This window comes from Oryctolagus cuniculus, chromosome 21 (assembly GCF_051225735.1).
Source record: "Oryctolagus cuniculus isolate XC-2025 breed Fujian yellow rabbit chromosome 21, ASM5122573v1, whole genome shotgun sequence".
Classification (NCBI taxonomy): domain Eukaryota; kingdom Metazoa; phylum Chordata; class Mammalia; order Lagomorpha; family Leporidae; genus Oryctolagus; species Oryctolagus cuniculus.
The window spans coordinates 10629524-10647821 of NC_142887.1; the positions used below are offsets into that span (position 1 = coordinate 10629524).

At 45.6% G+C, this 18298-nt stretch overlaps 1 protein-coding gene across 1 annotated transcript in view; it reads right to left on the bottom strand.

Moving 5' to 3' along the window:
- Positions 1-608: 608 nt before the first annotated feature.
- The window catches only part of KNTC1 (kinetochore associated 1), a 97666-nt gene continuing 79976 nt past the window's right edge, over positions 609-18298 (bottom strand). Inside the window, exons 52-64 of the mRNA XM_008250528.5 lie at positions 15625-15671; positions 13671-13749; positions 11362-11480; positions 10869-11004; positions 9693-9788; positions 9250-9306; positions 7588-7642; positions 7444-7507; positions 5925-6054; positions 4879-4968; positions 3263-3408; positions 2461-2548; positions 609-1529 (exon numbers count right to left, since the gene is read on the bottom strand). Coding sequence (XP_008248750.3) covers positions 1509-1529; positions 2461-2548; positions 3263-3408; positions 4879-4968; positions 5925-6054; positions 7444-7507; positions 7588-7642; positions 9250-9306; positions 9693-9788; positions 10869-11004; positions 11362-11480; positions 13671-13749; positions 15625-15671 — 1128 coding nt within the window. The 3' untranslated portion in view covers positions 609-1508. The remainder of the gene's footprint in view (positions 1530-2460; positions 2549-3262; positions 3409-4878; positions 4969-5924; positions 6055-7443; positions 7508-7587; positions 7643-9249; positions 9307-9692; positions 9789-10868; positions 11005-11361; positions 11481-13670; positions 13750-15624; positions 15672-18298) is intronic.

Here is an 18298-nt window from a genome sequence, read left to right on the forward strand (position 1 = left end):
CTCCCCAGATGGCCGCAATGGCTGGAGCGAGGCAGATTAGAAGACAGGAGCCAGGAGGTTCTTCCGGTCTCCCATGTGCCGCAGGGGCCTGATCTACATAAGGAAAATAGCATTTTGGGCACTTAGGAGTATGGTGCTAGATGCTTTATGTTTTTTTTAATATATAAAAGCAGAGGTTTAGTGCATTTTATTAATTAATTTTTTTTGATAGGCAGAGTTAGACGGTGAGAGAGACACAGAGATAAAGGTCTTCCGTCCGTTGGTTCACCCCCCCAAATGGCCGCCACAGCCAGTGTGCTGCGCCAATCCAAAGCCAGGAGCCAGGTGCTTCCTCCTGGTCTCCCATGCGGGTGCAGGGCCCAAGCACTTGGGCCATCCTCCACTGCCTTCCTGGGCCACAGCAGAGAACTGGACTGGAAGAGGAGCAGCTGGGATTGAACCAGCGCCCTGACCGGGTGCTGGCACCACAGGCGGAGGATTAGCCTAGTGAGCCGCGGCGCCAGCCAATGCTTTATGTTCTCCCAAACCTGTGTGTTTAATCATCATGCTGCAATGAGTTTTCTATACAGAAACTATTTTTCTCAACTGGCAAAAGAAAGGCAAACTAATTGCAGTCAGACCAAATCAGTTTATTCAAGCTGTTATTCACAAGCAGGGCAAAAGGCCAGCCAGGCAGTCCCAGCGGAGTCCACGTTTTCAAGGCCGGCTTTCGGCTCTGCACCACCCGTCTGGCTGCCTCCTGGGCTGCTCGGCCCTCACAGCCGTACACTGCCCCTTCCAACTCACTGCCAGCTGACTTTCTGTCTGAATCTGTCCCTGCTGGCACTGGCACAGAATCAGAAGGGTGGAGAAAGGGAGCAGCAGCGTTTTCTGAGTGGGGCTGGCCAGCAGCAGCACAGGCTTGCGGCAGCGCCGGCAGGAGGAGACTCGCTTCCGCGTCCAGGCGTGGCGGTGGCAGCTCCAGCAGCTCAATGCCGAAAGCAGCTCAGGCTCCTCCCGGCTGCCGACGCTGCTCCCTCCTCTAGCTCTCCCCTCCAGCTCCCTTTGCTTTGGTCCTTTCAACATCTTTACAACCAGGCCCGGCATTAAGTCTTCCTCGGCTTGGCATATCAAGGGTAGTTTCTACCTTTCCACTTGACAAACCCCGCCACTCAGATTATGTGAATATTTACTTAGAATAACCTTGAAAAGACGGATTACTTATTTTTATATACAGAAGAAACAGGATATAAGTAGCAGTTGCTTTTCTTGAAGGGGAGAGTAAACTATTTGTACACTGGTTGGTTCTGAATACAGAGTGAAAACCGAGAGTCTATAAATTACTTAAGTGACTGGCAACAAAAAGATTCATTAATTCAAGGTATGGACCTGCTTATATCAAGCATTTTAGCTATGACGTGGGGGACAATTTCTGACAAACAGCTGTAACATACAGATTGCACATCTGGGAATGGTACTAAGTAAGTCAGTTCATAGCAGACTCCAAGCTTCTTGGGCTTCCTGACTTGCTATAATCCAGCAAGGAACATCTAAATGAGAAGAAACAGAAGCATATTTTGTGAGCATCACAGTTTTATAAATGGGAAAGGTCAGATAAGCTACGGAACTAAACACTTACCTGTCGTGATAAAGATCTACACAGACAACTATTGGGTGTTTTAGGCAGAGGCGACTAGAGTGAAAGACACATTTTAAGGGCCATCTGTGGCTCCTGAACAGAATAATCTTATGGCACTGAGCGCACGTGACTGCAGTGAGACTGGAGGCTATGCTGGGGCGCTCAGACGCAGGCTTACTTTCAGGCAGCTGTCAGGACCAAAGGAGGAAAGACCACCACACACAGGCTTGTTAAGTCTGCCAGAGCACAGTCAGAGCCAGAGTGTACTCACTCCTGCATTTAAGTTCACAGCAGGAGCAAAGTAATTGATGGGCATTTAAGAGAGAGAGAGAGAGAGAGAGAGAGAGAGAGAGAGAGAGAGAAACCTGGAAGGAAATCAGGAAACACTGACACCAGGCCCATCTCTGGGCTGCGAGATTTCAGGAAATCAGTTTGGGATTCCCTCCCCACCTCTTTTGTATTTCTCTTTTTCTGTAGCAAACACATGTGTCACATATAATTCAAAAAGAGAAGAAATAAAAGCAACAAGTCCCCGAGCAGGACAGTATCCAAACCCTTTAAAACGTGATTTTTCACTTGCTTCATTATTTAAAGAACCCTTCACAACACTAAGTTCCCAAGAGACCCCGGGGTCCAGCTCTGAAGACTGAAGCCAGAGATGAAGTGACTGGATTGGAGTAATTTCTGGCCTAGGATTCTCCAATGCAAAAAGCAAAACACAAAATACATGCAGCCACACATAAAGACACTTCTCTCCAGAACACTGGACAAAGCCGAGTCCATTTTAAGACCGTAGAATTGTGGGTGGCGTCAGGCCAGGACTTGCCGTCAGCCAGCTTTACCTTCAGAACCTCAGAGGGAGCAGCGTCCAGTGGAGGTTTCCCACAGTGCTTTGAATATTCAGTTATCAAGGCTGACGCTTCATCCACACTGTGGGATCCAAAAGAGAAAAGAGGGGCATGAGGAAACACCTGGGAGACAGATATGGTTGCTCTGTGGAATGCAGGGAGACTTCCCAAGGTCAAAATCTATCAAGCTGTGTATTTCCAGTATGCACAGCATATGACACGCACCAGTTATGCCTCCAAACACACATTCACTCATAAATGGCGGTACAGAATCATGGCAGACCCACGTGATTAAACAAGCAGAAAGAAACTGGGGGCATGGTAGCAGGACGGCCCTCAAGTGGCCAGCAGGGCAGACCAAAGGCAGTGAGGGGAGGGAGCACACTGCATCCTGACCGCACTTTCCCTTTCTCCGTGTCATCCCATTTCTCCTGCTCCGTAACTACCCCAGCTCCATCCCAAAACCTGACTGCCTCTGAACTTGCGGGTGCTGGGGCATCAGAAAAGCAAGTTTAGCAAATATTATGTGTCACACAAGGCCACCGGTGCTCTGAGAAAGTGTCTCAGGGAGGAAGTTGTCGTTTAGGGTGTGGAGCAGGGCTGGGAGACACTCATTGCGGGGACTCAGACAGCTTGCTGGGTTCCAGGCTCCCAGGGGGTTGGGTTGCCAGACAACCAGCTACTGCGAAAGCTCAGATGCCGCAGCTCAGGATGTGGCGTTTCACTACATTTTCCTCTAAAATAAAGATAAATTTTAATACTAAGTTGTTGTTGTGTTTTCCAAAAGTTAACTTACCTGAATTCGTTCGCCAAATAGTTCACTAGCTCAGTGATGCTGTTGGTATTCATCATGTGTACTTTCAACACTTGGAAGTATTTTGTCTTTGCCAAAACCCCAAATTCCTTCTTATTTATGATATTATTCAGGACCAGACTTCTAACCTATAGAACAGGTATCTTTATGTTAAAAATGGGTTAAATTCCAGCTCCTCATTAAACAGTGAAACACTTATGTGGACCAGAAGATGAATTCTCATTGTATTGTGACTAAGCCTCCTTTGTGAGGTGGTGGGTTAAGGAAGGGGACTGCTTTGGCCCACTGTGATATACAGTAAATAATTAAGAAGTGACTGTTGTTAAGCACTTTTGAACTTTAAAAAAAAAAAAAAATGAGATTTGTTTATTTATTTGAAAGTCAGAGCTACAGAATGAGAGAGGTCTTCCACCTGCTGGTTCACTCCCCAGGTGGCCACAAACGGTCAGGGCTGTGCCAGGTCAAAGCCAGGAGCAAGGGGCTTCTTCCTGGACTTCCATGTGGGTGCTGGGGCTCAAGGACTTGAGCCATCTTCCACTGCTTTCCCAGCTACATTAGCAGGGAGCTGGATCAGAAGTGGAGCAGCCAGGAATCGAACCGACACCCATAAGAGATACCAGAATCACAGGTGGTGCCCAACCTTCTATGCCAATGTCAGCCCCTTTAGAACGTTTTATAGAGAAGAAGATATGTTTACAATTTCAAGCTCTTTAAGGCTACAAATTTTCCAATGAGCAGAGTGGTGAACAAGTCAGCCAGGATCCCTGTCTTTTAAAAATCTTACTGAGGTCTTAACAAGCAGATAATTTTTTATACTAACATACAGAGACAGAAGTAGTTTCCAGCTTAATCTTGTTTTGGAGGAAGTGATTAATTTCTAATATCAAATCTTTTAGGACAAAAAGGAGATGAGAGGCGGACATTTGGCATAGCAGTTAAGACACTGCTTGTGGCCGGCGCCGCGGCTCACTAGGCTAATCCTCCGCCTTGTGGCCCGGCACACCGGGCTCTAGTCCCGGTCGGGGCGCCGGATTCTGTCCCGACTGCCCCTCTTCCAGGCCAGCCCTCTGCTGTGGCCAGGGAGTGCAGTGGAGGATGGCCCAAGTGCTTGGGCCCTGCACCCCCATGGGAGACCAGGAAAAGCACCTGGCTCCTGGCTCCTGCCATCGGATCAGCGCGGTGCGCCGGCCGCAGCGCGCAGGCCGCGGCGGCCATTGGAGGGTGAACCAACGGCAAAGGAAGACCTTTCTCTCTGTCTCCCTCTCTCACTGTCCACTCTGCCTGTCAAAAAAAAAAAAAAGACACTGCTTGTGATACCCGCATCCCATACTGGAGAGCCTGGTTGGAATACTGGCTCCTTCAACTCCGAGTCCTGCTTCCTACTGATGGACCCCGTGGGAGGCAGCAGGTGATGGCTGAAGTACTTGGGTTCCTGCCACCCACGTGGGAGATCCACGCTGAGTTCCTGGCTCTCGACTTCAGCTTGGTCCAGTCCCAACTGTTCTGGGCATTTAGGAAGTAGACCAACAGATTGGCTATCCATCTGTCTGCCTTATATTAAAAAAAAAGAGAGAGAGAGAGATGAAACAGTCTTTTACCTGATGTGAAAATCCTGCTAACTGGCCAGTACTCATATGTTCTTCTAATTGCTGTAAAATGATCTGAGGATCACATGAGCTCAGAAAGTTCTAGAGAAAAATCAAAGTATAATTAATGGAAAAGTATTATTACTACTCTTTTCTGTCATGTCTAAATGTTTAAATTTGAACAATCTTACATAATTTATAACATGGGGAAAAACCACTTTGATCATAAATGATTGAAACAAAGGGTAAAAGTATTTTACAACCACTCATTCTAACAGCAAAAGCTGTTTATGAGGCATGTCATGCTGGGTGTCAAAATGAATCTATTTAAATACAGAACTGTTAAAAGCAACAAGGGTGACTTTATGAATAATCAAAAAAAGAAAAAAGTAAGGCAAGCACAGATGGCTTTGAAAAATGCAACTAATATATCAAATAGGAAATATGTAGTTTCATTTATATAGATCTCTTATCTACTGGCTCATTCACCTGTAAGAGAAATAACATCTCAAAATGCCCTGTTCTATTTATTCTAGAGTGTGAGGAAATTATTTAGTTATTTTTAAATAAGTTCCGTCCTCAAAACGCTTGAGGCTCCTTTTGTTAAGCTCCCACACAGAATCTGACTCTCCTCCCGCTAAGCCGGACTGCCTCCCTCACTGTTTCCACTTCTCCACCACCCAATCTTCTACTGAAACGCAATGGCTCCCCAACATTTTCCCTCCTTGTCCCTGCTCCCCGCTGATCAAACCTACAGGGTTGGCAGATTTGATCTCCTAACAGTGTCTATACCATCTCATTTCATTCCTCCAAGGAAATCAATCGCTCCCACTGTAAGGAATACAGCCCAAATTCCCGTTAGCCATCCCTCTGTTGGGCCTTTATCCATCTTTCCGTCTTGCTTCCCACTGAGCCCCTACACAACCTTTGGCCTCACCCATCCTGAGGTACACCTGCTTTACAGATTTCGTGAAGAGAAAATGCAACCTTTGCCAGGATACGCAGTACGAGACCTCCCATGTCCTTGGCAGCCCCGGGGGAACGATGTGCACGAATACCTTGATTTGCTGGTGTCTCTTTTCTGAGTGAGGCATGAGCATCAGACAAGCTAATGCAAAAGCCGGAAGCTCTAACTGGACATACTGTCTGGCGACTCCCATCATGTCAAGATCATCCGAAACTGGACATCTTTGAGAGAGCACAATAGTTAAAACCCTGTCAGACTTACTAGAAGATACAGGTGAGCACCTCTTCCCTCAAACCCCTGGGACCAGAAATGCTTTGGATTTTGGAATATTTCATATACATAGTGAGATTATCTTGGGCACGGGACCCAAGTCTAAACATGAAATTCGTTTATGTCGTTTATATACACCTTATACACATAGCTTGAAGGTAATTCTATTCAGCTTATTTTGTGTACCCATGTTTTAACTGTTATCCACCATGAGGCCAAAAGTGAAATTTTCCACTTATAGCATCATGAGGGGCACTCAAAAAGTCTGATTTTGGAGCACACTGGATTTCAGATTTTCAAATTAGAGACATTAAACCTTTCTTAGTTTCCACAGCTATTATCTGTCCAGGCCTTTGATAATTTCAAACATTCATGACGGCTCATAGTATGTTTTACTTCGGATAAAAGAACCTTCCTAGGGGAACAGAGAACTTTGCTACCACTATGATGTCTGGAAGCCTACTGATGCCTACAGATAAATTCTCAGAAGACGGCTTTGAAAAATGCAATATATCAAATAGGAAATATGTAGTTTCATTTATTTAGATCTCTTATCTACTGGCTCATTCACCTGTGAGAGAAATAACATTTCAAAACGCTCTGTTCTATTTATTCTAGAGTGTGAGGAAATTATTTTCCCAAAAGCCTATAGATGCCTAAAGATAAATTCTCAGAAGACTCAATATCTAAGAGACAATACTGCAAGATCTAGGTAGCTACAAAAAGTATACTTACATTAACATCAGGTACCAAAAATCATGGAGACATTTTATTATGAAACGAGTATTATACTTAACTTTCCAACAAAAAGGAATTATAGTTGCCCTCCCTTTCAAAGGGGACTGTGTTCTAAGATCTCTGGTGGATGCCTAAAACTGAACCCTATAGATATTTTGTTTTTTCCTATACATACATACCAATATTCTGTAATCAAATTGTCAGATCACTGCTCTTGAGCTTCGGGAATATTATGAATATTACAAGGGTAATTTGAACACAAACACTGCAATACTAGGATAGCTGATCTGATAACTGGAATGGTCACACAGGGACTAATGGGCAGGTAGGGCATACAGTGTGGGTTTGCTGGACCGGGGATGATTCAGGTGCCAGGTGGCACAGAGTGAGATGGCCCAAGATTTTACCACGCTACTCAGAACAGTGCAATTTAAAATTGGAATTTCCTTTTAACATTTTTGCATAGCAGCGGGTAACTGGGACCTCAGAAAGTGAAACCACAGATAAGGAGAGTGTACTGCGCTCATAGAGGTGTCTATTAGAAAGGAATTTCGTGATGCACACATTTTATTTTCTTGGTAGAAAACAAATATTTTACTTACTCTAGGACAGCAATGAGACTCTCACAACAATCTGATAGCTGACTGGGTCTCAAAGGACAACAGGCTGAAGATAAAAAAACAACAATGATATAGACACACACAGCTATATAAAACGCTCCTGTCAACATCTCAGAGGGCAAATACCTGAAAGCAGGGGGATCTGTATCACATGCTGCCACGCCTTGCTGAAGTAGGGAATCTGTGGAAATAGTGCAAGGATTCACACTTGGGATATGACAAAGTCTTTTTGTCACACAACTGTACACTAAATATACATTCTGGATGCTAAGACAAAATCATAAATTAGTACCTCCCTGTTTGAAATGATTCACATTCTAGGGTAATTTTCTGCAGAATTGTCCTTCTCAGGATCTTGTTATACAGTACTGGCTGACTCATTATTGTTCCATTTGGCAAACAGTGTCAGAATTCATTTCAACTCATGAAGCAAAATTAATACTAAACCTAATACATTCCAGGGCCACAGGAAAGGGGGACAGGGACCATAGAATTCAAGAACATAAATAAGAAAAGGTCATCCAACTTCCATCAACAGAGGATATATTTCAGTCCATACTATGCAGAATAATTAAGAACTTAATGAGATACCTTGAAAGGTTAAACAGAGTTACTGTAAGATTCAACAACCTCACACCTGGGTATACCCAAAAAAAGAGAAACAAAAACAGAAGTCCACATAAAAACACGTGCAGCAATGTTTATAGCCACATTCATGAAGGAGGGGAACAACCCAAATGTTCCTTACTCATGGGAGGCTAAACAAAACACAGTCTACCCATACAAGGGAACGTGGTCTACCCATACAATGGAACGTCCTGCAGCAGTAAAAAGTGAAGGTCTGACACGTGCCACAGTGTAGCACGCTGCTGACTGAAAGAAGCCAGACAAAGGGTCACACGCTGTGGGATTCCACTGACAGAAATGTCCAGGAGAGACAAATCCACAAACAGAAAGCAAGGGAAATGTTCTGGAATTAGATAATGGTTAATGGTAACAAAATGCTGTGAATATACTAAAAAAAAATCACTTAATTTTAGATTCTAGAAGAGTAAATTTGACGTGAGAATTACATCTCAATTACAGAAGAGATCCAAATGTCCTGAAATGGAATAACCTTTCAGATACCACTGTTAGGTGAAATGACATTTTGTCTAGAATGTGATCCCACTTATGCATACAAAAATGTGCATGCACACAAACACACATGTGCATGCGTATATGCTTGGATAATAGTAGGAAAGCTCTAGAAGAATACACAAGAAAGGGTAACTAGTGATTATCCCTGGGGAAATAATCAAGACGAGAAACAGTAAAGAAGAATGTCCATGTTTTACTCAGCCTGTTTCCATACTGTTCTAATTTATTAAACCAAGAATAAATTATTCTGGTTCCCAAGCTTTTTGACAACCCCCGGTATTATAACGACTCCATGGGGCACAGCTTATGAAATCAGAGATGAAGAAGACACGGCCTCTGACTTTGAATGCCCTGAGTCTCTGAGGGAACAGACCGTCCGACACATCATTAGGATAAACTGCGTGCTGACAAATGGAAGGGTGGAGCCAAAGTGTCCTCAGCCATAAATGAAGACATGACTCATGAGGCCTGGAGAGTTCAGAAAGGCGATGTCTGGCAGGAGGCCGCATCAGAAGAGAAAATTCCAGATGACCCTGTTAGGCGGTCAGTTCTGTCCTATACTGAGGAGCTGACTGCTTCATCTTGTGTGAGGTAAGGCCAGTAAGTGTAATGACTAAATTCAATAAAAATGACTATAAAGCTACATACCTGCCATAAAGAATGAATACTACAAATAGCTGTCAAAACTTTCCTTAGATAAGGAATCTGTAAAAAGACAAAACAAAATTAAAATGCTTTAAAGATCACCAAAATAGAACACTTCAACAGGAGATACTGGGTTCTTAACGTTTCAAAAGGAGGAGTCATACAAATTTATCTGCCATGGGAACTGCCACAGAATTTCACTTTCAAGCCCATAAATTCCAAAAAAGGCCAGGGAATCTTCCAACTGTTTCCAGTGCAATTTGTGTCAGTTTGGAGCGTGCATTTTCCCTGGCCAGCACTAAGTTCTGAAGTTGGGCATGAACCCAGTGACAGCAGACACATTTTCAGCACTACCTGTTGGGTAACAAGTGTCAACACCACAGGCTTAGGGGCTGCTGCGCCACAGCTTGAAGGACTCTCAGTCGTGGGCGCTGAGTCTGACTTACCATGTTGAAACCAAGAAGTTTCTGTAAGAGTCCATTCCAAAGCTGCAGGTCGTAGACTCTGTATTCTAAACAAAGCTCAGCCACTAATCTTACTGCCTGAAGTCCGCCCAAAAAAAAGAAAAGAAAAGAAAGTCACACCGCTTCAAGACATCAGTAAATAAGACTGTCATTGGAAAAGGTAGGGCAGTTTAACACAAAATACGCATTTAATCTGCAAATGTGCATTGCCTAATTTTAATGAAGGTCCCATCTTTATTATTGTTTTACATTTGATAGGTAGAGACAGAAAGGCAGGAGAGTAACAGAGAAAGAGAGCTCCTATCAGCTGGTTCACTGCCCAAATGCCTGCAACAGCCAGGGCGGGGCGGGGCCAGGCTGAAGCCAGGAGCGGGGCACTCAATGCAGGTCTCCCATGCAGGTGACAGGATCCAATTACCTGAGCCATCACTGCTGCTGTACTCCCAGGATGTACATTAGCAGGAACTGGGAGCTGGAGCCAGAACTGAACCCATGCACTCTGATGCGGGATGTCGGCCAAATGCCTGCCCACTCTGATATGGGATGTGGGCCAAATGCATCATCACAGACTTAAGAAGAGTTTGCCTGTTTGCCTCAAACTCCTGTGCCCTGGGCTCCCACTGCCTCAAGACTAAATTGCCAGGGTTGGCATTTGGGCTTAGTGGGGAAAGCTGCCACTGTGATGCTAGGATCCCATATGGGCACCAGTTTGAGTCCTGGCTGCTCCACTTTCGATCCAGCTCCTTGTAAATGGCCTGGGAAAGCAGCGGAAGATGGCACAAATGCTTGGGCCCCAGCTACCCACATGAGAGACGTGGAAGAAGCTCCTGGCTTTGGGCTGGCCCATCCCTGGCTGTTGCAGCCTTCTGGGGAGAGAACCAGTGGATGGAAGATCTCTCTCTGTGTCTTTCCCTCTTGCTCTGTTACTCTTTCAAATAAATAAATAAACCTTAAAAAAAAAAACAAAAACAAAACCACTAAACTCCTGTAGACAACAGGAAGGGATTGCACGAAAGTTCTCTCTTGCAGGCAGAGATGACCTTAACCCATGGACTTAGAGAGAGGCAGATGGTCATCCACATGCACTCACAGCTGACCAGGGATAGAGTTTTGGGGAATCTGAGTGGACCCCACCCCTGCAGGACCTGGAGTACGCACCATGGCCTCATGGCTGTGGTTCTTCCACAGACCTTTGATCATTCCTTCTTTCGGGCTGTTGCAAAATAACTCATAGGTGATGGGGATGTTCAAAGTCTCAAATGATGCCAGGAAAGTTATACATTTCAAATAGGATCTGTAAAACAGAGGAGTTTCTAAGGACCACTCTCATCAGCCATTTTTACATTTAAAATAAAGCCACCATACAGAAAGTAGGGGTTGGTTTGTTTTCACATGTCCATTCTGGGCTTGTAAATGTATTCATTGACTGTAACATTAAACAGGGATCAAATTAAGCAAAATGAAGAAAACATTCCATTTCTAATCATCTCTATGAAGTGCTGGAAACAAGTTCTCAAAGGCCGATTTCTCCTTTGCCAAAGTGTCAGGGATATGCAAGGCAGCAGAACTACACTTGCACAGTTACTCTAATGCAGTCTGAAGCTCTGAAAAATGCTCTGGTTTCTCTTTGGTAACAGTTAATTCTACTCACTTCACTTCTTCAATGGGTTTTTTGAAGAGAGATTCTACAGTTTCCTTGTCAGCCAAATAGAGGAGACACTGAAGAGCTCGTGTTCGGTGGGCGAAGGTTAACTGGCGTGCCCCCAGTGTCTGGAAATCAAACAAGGGCAGAGGCTTGCACACCTGCATGCTGCAGCAGTAACAAAAGTAGTACACACTCACACACACACACACACACACACAATTAAAGTCGATCTCTGGGGCCAGCGCTGTGGCGTAGCAGGTAAAGCCACCATCTGCAGTGCCAGCATCCCATATGGGCACTGGTTCAAGGCACAGCTGCTCCACTTCCAATCTGCTCTCTGCTATGGCCTGGGAAAGCAGTACAAGACGGCCCAAGTGCCTGGACCCTTGCACCCAGGGGGGAGACCTGGAGGAAGCTCCTGACTCCTGACTTCAGATCAGCCCTGCTCCGGCTCTTGCAGCCATCTGGGGAGTGAACCAGCGGATGGAAGACCTCTCTCTCTCTCTGCCTTTCAAATAAATAAATAGATAGATCTTAAAAAAAAAAAAAAAAAAAAAAGTCAGCCTCTGCACTTAAGGAACCCTTGGTATAGAAGAGTGATACCTGACAGGCGGTGGTCCATGGGCCCTGGAAGGGCGTTTTTGAGGCTCTTTTCCTAGTAATATCAAGATGTTATGTGCCTGTCACTCCGTGTCGATATTTGCACCTGATGGTGCAACAGAAGGAAAATTTGCTGGCAGAATCTAGGCAAGGCCTGGCTGCTGTCACAACCACCATATATCATGCAGGATTGAAAATCTATAAGGATTTTCATGCCAGTTTCATGATGAAGCAGACAAAATTAATTTTATTAAAACATAATTTATATATATATGTACTTTCAAAAGTTATTAGAAAAGAATTAAAATATGCATAGTTTTTTGTTTTCTTTCAAAGATATATTTATTTATTTAAGAGGCAGAGTTAGAGAGAGAGGAGAGACAGAGAGAGATCTTCCATCCGCTGGCTCACTCCCCAAATAGCTGCAATGACCAGGGCTGTGCCAGGTCAAAGCCAGGAGCCAGGAGCCTCCTGCGGGTCTCCCACGTGGGTGTAGGAGCCCAAGGATTTGAGCTATTCTCCGCTGCTTTCCCAGGTGCATTAGTGGGGAGGTGAATCAGAAGTGGAGCAGCCAGGACTTGAACTGGCACCCATGTGGGATACCAGTGCTGTAGGCTGCAACTTTAACCTGCTGAACCACAGCACTGGCTCCCATAGGGTTTTTTTTTTTTTTTTTTTTAAGATGTATTTATTTATCTGAAAGGCAGAGTTACAGAGAGCCAGAGCCAGAGAGAGAGAGAGAGAGAAAGGTCTTCCATCTGATGGTGGGATGCTGGCACTGCGGGCAGTGGCTTTACCTGCTATGCCACAGCAGCAGCCTCCATAGTTTTTTCTTAATAATTTTCTTCATGAACTTTCTGTGGCCCCCTCATCTGCATTGATCTTAACATTTTTTGCATTGAAATAAGCTTACCTTTTATTCTACTTTCCATGAACTTTTAGAAGTACCCTTGCTTACCATATTAATATGAACTAACCTTTGAATACATGTTAATATCAATCAATTAATTAAAACAGTCACTAATACTCTATAGGGCAAAACGCTATGTATACATAAAACATCCTGTAGCATAGTGCTTCAGTGAGAAGTACTTCCCTGGGGAAGTTGTGAGCTAACTAGCCACTTGTCATGGAATCCCTTTTTTCTTTGAAAAAATGACCACAAGCCAAGTAACATGGGAGGGCCAGGAAAGAGATTTTTTTCTTCCTGTCACCTCAGCCTCTTCCCTGTCCTTCTCTCCAGGAACCACTGGCCTGCTAGCTCCTCAGCCTCCCCTCTGCTCCAGATGTCTCCGAGGACATCTGTAGGTGCGAAAGCCCCAAGGCCACACAGGCTGAAATCTAGCTGGGACTTGGCAGCTGAGTAGGGACAGGCAGATCACGCAGGGCCTTAAGGCCAACACGCAGACTTTTCTCAGAGCTCCCTATGTTTGGTCCCCCGGGATCAGGAATCTCGACTGACCAGGGAATTAATAACCTGGAAGCTAGCCTGCCTGTGGAAACTGGCAACAGGTACACAGTTCAAGCAACAAAGCACACGTCACAGAGGCCAGCTGTAAAGGGTGTAAAGTGGATGCAACAGTCTTTGTTTATAAAGTCAGGTTGTTCTGAGTAAGTATGTGAGTACTATCTGAAATCAAGCATGGTAAACACACAGGGGAAAAATGGTAAGCTGAGATGCATAGGTAGGTTTCTATCAAGTGTCCAGAACTTACAGTTGTAGCTGATGTTGCAAATACAAACAGCATTCTTGAACTATAGTCCAGTGGACGGGACTGGAGGAGATACACAACTCTGGGGAAAAAAATTTTAGTTACATTCATGTTTAAAATTTGGTGAGAGCTCACCAAAACAATAGACCAGTGCTTCTGTCCACAGTAAAAGGCATCACATCCCGAACGTGAGCCAGAGGATCCCGGGTCAATGACATTTTTTGCTCTCCCTTTAAAGGAAGTTTAATCATGTCTTGAGTTCCTTCACAGCTAAAGGGGAGCACACACCCCGCAAGCTCCGGGCCTCAGCCTCTTCATCGGTAAAACACTGGTCAGTCTCTGATGAATCTTAAGTTCTCTGTATTGAAGAAACTGAAGAGTGAACTACAGTGAATGCTGCACATGCACTTGTTAGGGCTGGCGGGCTCCTCCCTCGGCAGGAGGAATCAGCAGACCAGAGGAGGGGAAGGCAGGGCTTTCGGTAGGAAAAGCAGGAAGGTCTGAAGATTACATGAAATGTGCTTTGGGGCCAGCACTGTGGTGTAGCAGGTAAAGCTGCTGCCTGCTGTGCCGGCATCCCGTTTGGGCACTGGTTTGAGTCCTGGCTGCTCCACTTCCAATCCAGCTCTCTGCTACGGCCTGGGAAAGCAGTACAAGATGGCCCAAAACCTTGGGCCCCTGCACCCACATGGGAGACCCGGAGGAAGCTCCTGGCTCGTGGCTTTGGATTGGCACAGCTCCGGCTGTTGCAGTCATCTGGGGAGTGAACCAGCGGATGAAAGACCTTCCTCCCTCTCTCTCTCTGCCTCTCTGGAACTCTTTCAAATAAATAAATAAATCTTAAAAAAAAAAAGTGCTTTGGGGACTTCATTTTTTTCTTCTCCCTGGATTGTTTCTAAGACTTCTCACATAGCTGAATCAGTTAAATACTCCAGCAGTTACATCCTACTTGAACAAAGGTACATTTGCCTTTAAATGACTAAACAAGAGGGACTGGGGTTTTGGTGCAGTGAGTTAAGTCACTGTCTGAGATTCTGGCATCCCAAAAGCACTGGTTTGACTCCTGGTTGCTCTGCTTCTGATCCAGCTCCCAGCTAATGTGCCTGGGGAATGTAGCAGAATATGGCCAGAGTACTTGGGCCTCTGCCACGCACCTGGGAGACCCATAGGGGTTTCTGGCTTCTGGCTTTGAAGCTTGCCTAGCCCTGGCAGTTGTGGCAATTTAGGAAGTAAACCAGCAGATGAAAGATCTCTCTTTGTAACTTTTCATTTCAAATAAATAAAATAAATCTTACAACAAGACTATACAATGACAAGGTGGAGTCCAGAGAAGCAGTGGAGTTGAGTGGTTAGGCCAGCTCGGCTCCAAACCATAAGAAATTCTTTCCTTAGGTTTGTCTTTCCACATCTCTTCTCATTATCAGATCTCCATGCTGAGGTGGAGTATGTGGCCTAATGAGCCGCTTGACTAACTTCTGGTCTAGGCCAGGAAAGGCAAAAAGCTGGCATGTGTGCCACCATACCCTCCCCTGTGTCTAGGCCAGGCAGCATTAATGGAATGCCACAATCTTTCCAATCAGACTTGGCACGATTGATTAAATCAACATGCCTTCCTCATCTCGGTCTCAGGTTAGGAGGACAAGAAGAATCCGGTGGCCCTAATCTGAATCTCTGTAGTTTACCAGGATGAGAGAACTTCTAGGGCCTGGGAGCAAAGTCCTAGCACACAGAACTTTCCTCTGCTCGAGATGCACTTCCTGCTATAGATGTTCTAAGAATCCTCATGGAAGGTTTGGAAATTTCGAGTGTTGACTGTCTTCTCACAGCTGAATGTGAATGACTTGATTCTTCTGAAACTCTAATCTCAGCTATACCAAGAAGTCTCTTAAAAAATGTATTGATAAAAGTCCTGCTGGGCATCAAGATTTAGACAAATGTAAGAAAAGGAAAAGAATACCTCTGGAGGGCTTCATCTTCCTGAAGTTCAAATAATTCTGATGGCTTCTTTGGAAATAAAAAAATAGGAAAAAAAGTGAATCACCAAAGAGTTTATGACTATACAAACTTCCACCTTAAAAAATCTGTCCGATGATGGCCGGCGCTGCGGCTCAGTAGGCTAATCCTCCGCCTTGCAGCACCGGCACACCGGGTTCTAGTCTGGTTCTGTCCCGGTTGCCCCTCTTCCAGGCCAGCTCTCTGCTGTGGCCGGGGAGTGCAGTGGAGGATGGCCCAAGTGCTTGGGCCCTGCACCCCATGGGAGACCAGGAAAAGCACCTGGCTCCTACTTTCGGATCAGCACGGTGCACCGGCCGCAGCGCGCTGGCCGTGGCGGCCATTGGAGGGTGAACCAACGGCAAAGGAAGACCTTTCTCTCTGTCTCTCTCTCTCACTGTCAACTCTGCCTGTCAAAAAAAAATATCTGTCCAATGAGACACCCAACACAGCAGACTGTGACAGGCAAACCTCAGCCCAGGGGCTGCCTGAGCAAACAAAACAAACGCTCCTGGAGCTTGCATTCTTCGGGTAATTTTCTAAAAATTACTTATTTATCTTAATTTTATTTTAAAGGCAGAAAGACAGAGATCTTCCATGCACTGGTTCATTCTCCAAGCGCCTGAAACAGCCGGATCTGGGCGAGGCCAAAGCTAGGGACTCCATCTGAGTCTCCTGCATGCGTGGCAGGGACCCGACTTCTGGAGCCACCACCTGCCAGCTCCTAGGGCTCACGTGAGCAGGAAGCTGGAACAGGAAACAGAGCTGGAACTTGACACCACACACTCTGATACGGGATGTGAGGTCTTAACTGCTGTGCCAAATGCCCATCCCCAATTGGGCAATTTTTAAAAGGAAAGGACTCCGTGAATTTTAAATGAGTCATTCATCAGCTCGGAATATATTAGGAATTACATAGCTAGGTGCTATCTATAGGCTACATACTTTCATTTCAAATTCACGTGTAAGTTAAAACAAATATAAATGGGGACTGGCTCTGTGGCATAGCAGGTTAAGCTGCCACCTGTAGCACTGGCATCCCACGTGGGTGTCTGTTCAAGTGCTGGCTGCTCCACTTCTGACCCAACCCCTTGCTTATGTGCCTGGGAAAGCAGCGGAGGATGGCCCAGGTGTTTGGGTCCCTACACCCACGTGGGAGAACTGGAAGAAGCTCCTGGCTCCTGGCTTCAGCCTGGACCCCAGTGCTGACCACTGTGACCATTTGGGGAGTGAACCAGCAGATGGAAGATCTCTCTCTCTCCCTCTCCCTCTAATTCTTTCAAGTGAATAAAATAAATTTTTTAAAAAAAATCTATAAATGTTGTTTTCTAAGAGTCAAACATTGCATGTGGTCTAGACATGCTTCTGACTCCTCTGTCATTATTCCTGGGAAATACTTTAAAAATATTTGTTGAGTTGAAAGTTAAGTGATTTAAAAATTACTAATTGAAACCTAATGTCGGCCGGCACCGTGGCTCAATAGGCTAATCCTCCGCCTTGCAGCGCCGGCACACCGGGTTCTAGTCCTGGTTGGGGCGACGGATGCTATGGCCCGGGAAGGCAGTGGAGGATGGCCCAAGTGCTTGGGCCCTGCACCCGCATGGGAGAACAGGAGGAGCACCTGGCTCCTGGCTTCAGATCAGTGCGATGCGCCCACCGCAGCGGCCACTGGAGGGTGAACCAACGGCAAAAGGAAGACATTTCTCTCTGTCTCTCTCTCTCACTATCCACTCTGCCTGTCAAAAAGTTTAAAAAAAAAAAAAACAAAACCCTAATGTCACGTTGGGACAGGCTGGAACAGCGGGTTAGGCCAATGCGTGAGACGCTGTGATCACACATCAGAGTGCTGCTTTGAGTCCCAGCAGCTGTGCTTCTGACTCAGCTCCCTGCTAATGTGCCTGAAAAGCAGCAGAAGATGGCACACGAGCTTGGGCCCCTGCCACCCATGTGCAGAACCAGGACACAGTTCCTGCCTCCTGGCTTTGGCGTGGCCCAGCACTGGCTGTTGTGGCGATTTAGGGAGTAAACCAATAGATGGAAGATCTCTCCTTCTATTAAAAAACAAAAAACAAACAAACAAACAAACAAAAAACACAAAACAAAAAAAAAAAAACAAAAACAAAACAAAACAAAAAAAAACATTGGGGCCACTGCTATGGTGTAGTGGGTAAAACCACTGCCTATAGTGCTGGCATCCCATACGGGTGCTGGTTCAAGTCCCAGCTGCTCCACTTCTGATCCAGCTCTCTGCTATGGCATGGGAAAGAAGTGAAAGATGGCCCAAGTCTTTGGGCCCCTGCACCTGCATGGGAGACCTGGAAGAAGCTCCTGGCTCCTGGCTTCAGATCGGCGTAGTGGCCAACTGGGGAGTGAACCAGCAGATGGAAGACCTCTCTCTCTCTCTCTCTCTCTCCCTCTCCCTCTCCTTCTCTGTGTAATTCTGATTTTCAAATAAATAAATAAATCTTTAAAAAAAAATTATGCATTGGGGTGGGTATTGTGTGTAAAGCTGTCGCCTGTGGTGCCAGCATCCCATATGGGTGCGGGTTCGAGTTCCAGCTGCTCTACTTCCAATCCAGTTTTCTGTCATGGTCTGGGAAAGCAGTAGAAGATGGCCCAAGTCCTTGGGCCCCTGTATC